General features: G+C 59.2%; 1 protein-coding gene across 1 annotated transcript in view; it reads left to right on the top strand.

Moving 5' to 3' along the window:
• Nucleotides 1–5,050, top strand: part of LOC122547322 (nuclear receptor-binding protein 2-like) — a gene marked incomplete at its 3' end in the record, with an annotated part of 24,621 nt that overhangs the window by 15,465 nt on the left and 4,106 nt on the right. Inside the window, exons 5-6 of the mRNA XM_043685962.1 lie at nucleotides 461–593; nucleotides 800–902. Coding sequence (XP_043541897.1) covers nucleotides 461–593; nucleotides 800–902 — 236 coding nt within the window. The remainder of the gene's footprint in view (nucleotides 1–460; nucleotides 594–799; nucleotides 903–5,050) is intronic.

Here is a 5,050-nt window from a genome sequence, read left to right as displayed (position 1 = left end):
TCTAAAATCTTCCCAATGATCGAGCTCAGGCTAACCGGCCTATAGTTTCCTGCCTCCTGCCTCCCTCCCTTCTTACACAGGGGTGTTGCATTAGCCCTTTCCCAGTTTCCTCTGGGACCATCCCTGACTCCAGTGATTCCTCAAAGATCACACCAATGTCTCTCCAATCTCCTCTGGGTTATCATCCCTCAGACCTTTCAGCTTCCCCAGCTCCCTCCCCTTAGTGACGGCCTCTGCCCTCACCTCTGTCCCCTGATTCTCTTGAAATTCTGGTGTGTTGCTGGGGTCTTCCACCTCAGTGAAAACTGATGCAATGTACCAGCTCAGTTCCTCCGCCATTTCTCGGTTCCCCAAAGTGCGGATGGACCTATTCTGTGGTATACATTCCATAGTGTGGTGAACCTGCTCAGGATCGTGTCTCTGTTGCGAGCTGAGCTTTGTGTGTTTTTTGTGGTTTTAGGAATTTATCCAGAAATGTTTAGCTCGAGACCCAGCGCAGCGTCCGAGTGCTCACCAGCTGCTTTTCCATCGCGTTCTCTTTGAGGTTCACTCCCTGAAACTGCTGGCTGCCCACTCCCTCATCGATAACCAGGGTGAGTCGTTACTGTACACACAGGCACAACATCTGAGAGACCACCACACACCATTCCAGGCTAGCCCAATGGTTAGACCCTCATTCCAGGGGACCGAGATCCCATTCCTGGGGGGCCCCTCCACCATTAAGCCCGAAACGGGGATGCCTGCTGATTGTTGACGTTGGTGGTTTGATTGGAGCTGGAGCTTTACCTCCTTGTTGTAGGTCTGCTGCAGGATAACTGTGTGGAGGAGCTGACCAAGAGGATTCACCCCGATACAGTGATGGCTGAAATTCAACATGCCAACCGTCCAGGAGTACAGTGGACGTAAGAGATTGCGGCAATGCCATTGGCAGACAGGGAGAACAGGCCACACGGTCAGTCCGTCCCACCGTAGACCCATAACAGGCCGAATCTCAATGACCGAAAGCTCAGGACTGACTCAGCATCAGACAGAGGACCCCAAATAAAACCAGCACTGACCCACTGACCGACCGGGGTCACTTACTGACCGCTCGGGGTCACTCACTGACCGTCCGACCAGGGTCACTCACTGACCGCCCAGGGTCACTCACTGATCATCCGAACAGGGTCACTCACTGACCGTCTGACCAGGATCACTCACTGAACGTCCAGGGTCACTCACTGACTATCCGTCCGGGGTCACTCACTGACCGTCCGTCCGGGGTCACTCACTGACCGTCCGACCGGGATCACTCACTGACCGTCCGACCGGGGTCACTCACTGACCGCCCAGGGTCACTCACTGACCGTCCGACCAGGGTCACTCACTGACCGCCCAGGGTCACTCACTGATCATCCGAACAGGGTCACTCACTGACCGTCCGACCAGGATCACTCACTGACCGCCCAGGGTCACTCACTGACCGTCCGACCAGGGTCACTCACTGACCGCCCAGGGTCACTCACTGACCGTCCGACCAGGGTCACTCACTGACCGCCCAGGGTCACTCACTGATCATCCGAACAGGGTCACTCACTGACCGTCCGACCAGGATCACTCACTGAACGTCCAGGGTCACTCACTGACCGTCCATCCGGGGTCACTCACTGACTGTCCGTCCGGGGTCACTCACTGACTATCTGACCAGGGTCACTCACTGACCATCTGGGGTCACTCACTGACTGACCGACTGGGGTCACTCACCGACCGGGTCACTCACTGACCGTCTGGGGTCATTCACTGACCGTCCGGGGTCACTCACTGACCACCCGGGGTCACTCACTGACCATCTGACCAGGGTCACTCACTGAATGTCCGGGGTCACTCACTGACCAACTGGCCGGGGTCACTCACTGACCGACCGACCGGGGTCACTCACTGACCAACTGGCCAGGGTCACTCACTGACTGACCGACTGGGGTCACTGACTGACCGATTGGGGTCACTCACTGACTGACCGACTGGGGTCACTCATTGACTGACTGACTGGGGTCACTCACTGACCATCCGACTGGGGTCACTCACTGACCATCCGACTGGTGTCACTCACTGACCGACCGGGGTCACTCACTGACTGACCGAGCAGGGTCACTCACTGACTGACTGAGCGGGGTCACTCACTGACTGACTGACTGGGGTCACTCACTGACCGTCCGACTGGGGTCACTCACTGACCGTCCGACTGGGGTCACTCACTGACCGACCGGGGGCACTCACTGACCAACTGACTGGGGTCACTCACTGACCGTCCGACTGGGCTCATTCACTGACCGACTGGGGTCACTCACTGACCAACCGGGGTCACTCATTGACTGACCGGGGTCACTCACTGACTGACCGAGCGGGGTCACTCACTGACTGACTGAGCGGGGTCACTCATTGACTGACCGACGGGGTCACTTACTGACCAACCGGGGTCACTCACTGACCGACGGGGTCACTCACTGATCAACCGGGGTCACTCACTGACTGACCGACTGGGGTCACTCACTGACCGACTGACTGGGGTCACTCACTGACTGACCGACCGACTGGGGTCACTCACTGACCAACTGACTGGGGTCACTTACTGACTGATCGACTGGAGTCACTCACTGACCGACCGGGGTCACTCACTGACCAACCGGATCACTCACTCACCGACCGGGGTCACTCACTGACTGACCGACTGGGCTCACTCACTCACTGACCGGGGTCACTCACTTACCGACCGTGGTCACTCACTCACTGACCAACCGGGGTCACTCACTGACTGACCGAGCAGGGTCACTCACTGACTGACCGACCGGGGTCACTCACTGACTGACTGAGCGCGGTCACTCATTGACTGACCGACAGGGCCACTTACTGACTAACTGGCCGGGATCACTCACTGACCAACTGGCCGGGGTCACTCACTGACCGTCCGGGCGGGGTCACTCACTGACTGACCGACTGGGGTCACTGACTGACCGACTGGGGTTACTCACTGACTGACTGGGGTCACTCACTGACTGACCCGACCGGGGCACTCACTGACTGACCGACTGGGGTCACTCACTGACTGACTGGGGTCACTCACTGACCGTCCGACTGGGGTCACTCACTGACCGACCGGGGTCACTCACTTACCATCCGTCTGGGGTCACTGACTCACTGACCAACCGGGGTCACTCACTGACCAATTGACTGGGGTCACTCACTGACTGACCGACTGGGGTCACTCACTGACTGACCGGGGTCACTCACTGACTGACCGAGCGGGGTTACTCACTGACCGTCCTGGGTCACTCACTGACCATCCGACTGGGGTCACTGACTCACTGACAGACCAGGGTCATTCACTGACTGACCGACCAGGGTCACTCACTGACCGACCGACCTGGGTCACTCACTGACCGACCGGGGTCACTCACTGACCGACCGACCTGGGTCACTCACTGACTGACCGACTGGGGTCACTCACTGACCGACTGACCGGGGTCACTAACCGACCGACCTGGGTCACTCACTGACTGACCGACTGGGCTCAGTCACTCACTGACCGGGTACACTCACTTACCTACCGTGGGTCACTCACTCACTGACCAACCGGGGTCACTCACTGACTGTCCAACGGGGTCACTCACTGACCGACGGGGTCACTCACTGAACAACTGACCGGGGTCACTCACTGACTGACCGACTGGGTCACTCACTGACCGACCGGGGTCACTCACTGACCGTCCTGGGTCACTCACTGACTGACCAGATCACTCACTCACCGACCGAGGTCACTCACTTATTGACCGGGGTCACACACTCACCGACTGGGGTCACTTTCACTGACCGTCCGACTGGGGTCACTCACTCACTAACCGACTGGGGTCACTCACCGACCGGGGGTCACTCACTCATTGACCGGGGATATTCACTGACTGACCGGGGTCACTCACTTACCGACTGGGGTCACTCACCAACCTGGGTCACTCACTGACCATCCGACTGGGGTCACTCACTGACTGACCGGGGTCACTCACTGACTGACCGACTGAGGTCACTCACCGACCGGGGTCACACACTGACCAACCAACTGGGGTCACTCACCGACCGGGGTCACTCACTGACTGACCGACTGGGGTCACTCTCACTGACCGTCCGACTGGGGTCACTCACTGACCGTCCGACTGGGTTCATTCACTGACCGACCGACCGGGGTCACTCTGACCGACTGACCAAGGTCGCTGACTGACCGACCTGGGTCACTCACTGACTGGCCGACCGGGGTCACTCACTGACCGACCGACCTGGGTCACTCACTGACCGACCGACCTGGGTCACTCACTGACCGATCGACCTGGGTCACTCACTGAGCGACTGACCGGGGTCACTCACTGACCGACCGACCTGGGTCACTCACTGACCGACCGGGGTCACTCACTGACCGACCGACCAAGGTCGCTGACCGACCGACCTGGGTCACTCACTGACTGACCGACCGGGGTCACTCACTGACTGACCGACCGGGGTCACTCACTGACCGACCGACCTGGGTCACTCACTGACTGACCGACTGGGGTCACTCACTGACCGACTGACCGGGGTCACTCACTGACCGACTGACCGGGGTCACTGACCGACTGACCGACCTGGGTCACTCACTGACTGACCGACTGGGGTCACTCTCACCGACCGACCGACCTGGGTCACTCACTGACCGACCGACCTGGGTCACTCTCACTGATCATCCGACTGGGGTCACTCACTGACTGACCAACCGGGGTCACTCACTGACTGACCAACTGGGGTCACTCTCACTGACCGTCCGACTGGGGTCACTCACTGACTGATCGGGGTCACTCACTGACTGACCGACTGAGGTCACTCACCGACCGGGGTCACTCACTGACCAACCAACTGGGCTCACTCACCGACCGGGGTCACTCACTGACTGACCGACTGGAGTCACTGACTGACCGACTGGGGTCACTCACTGACCGACTGACCGGGGTCACTAACCGACCGACCTGGGTCACTCACTGACCGACCGACC

Source organism: Chiloscyllium plagiosum, unplaced genomic scaffold (genome assembly GCF_004010195.1).
Source record: "Chiloscyllium plagiosum isolate BGI_BamShark_2017 unplaced genomic scaffold, ASM401019v2 scaf_14451, whole genome shotgun sequence".
In the NCBI taxonomy this organism is placed as follows: domain Eukaryota; kingdom Metazoa; phylum Chordata; class Chondrichthyes; order Orectolobiformes; family Hemiscylliidae; genus Chiloscyllium; species Chiloscyllium plagiosum.
Note: the sequence above shows the minus strand (reverse complement) of the source record. Positions and strands in the feature narration are given on the sequence as shown.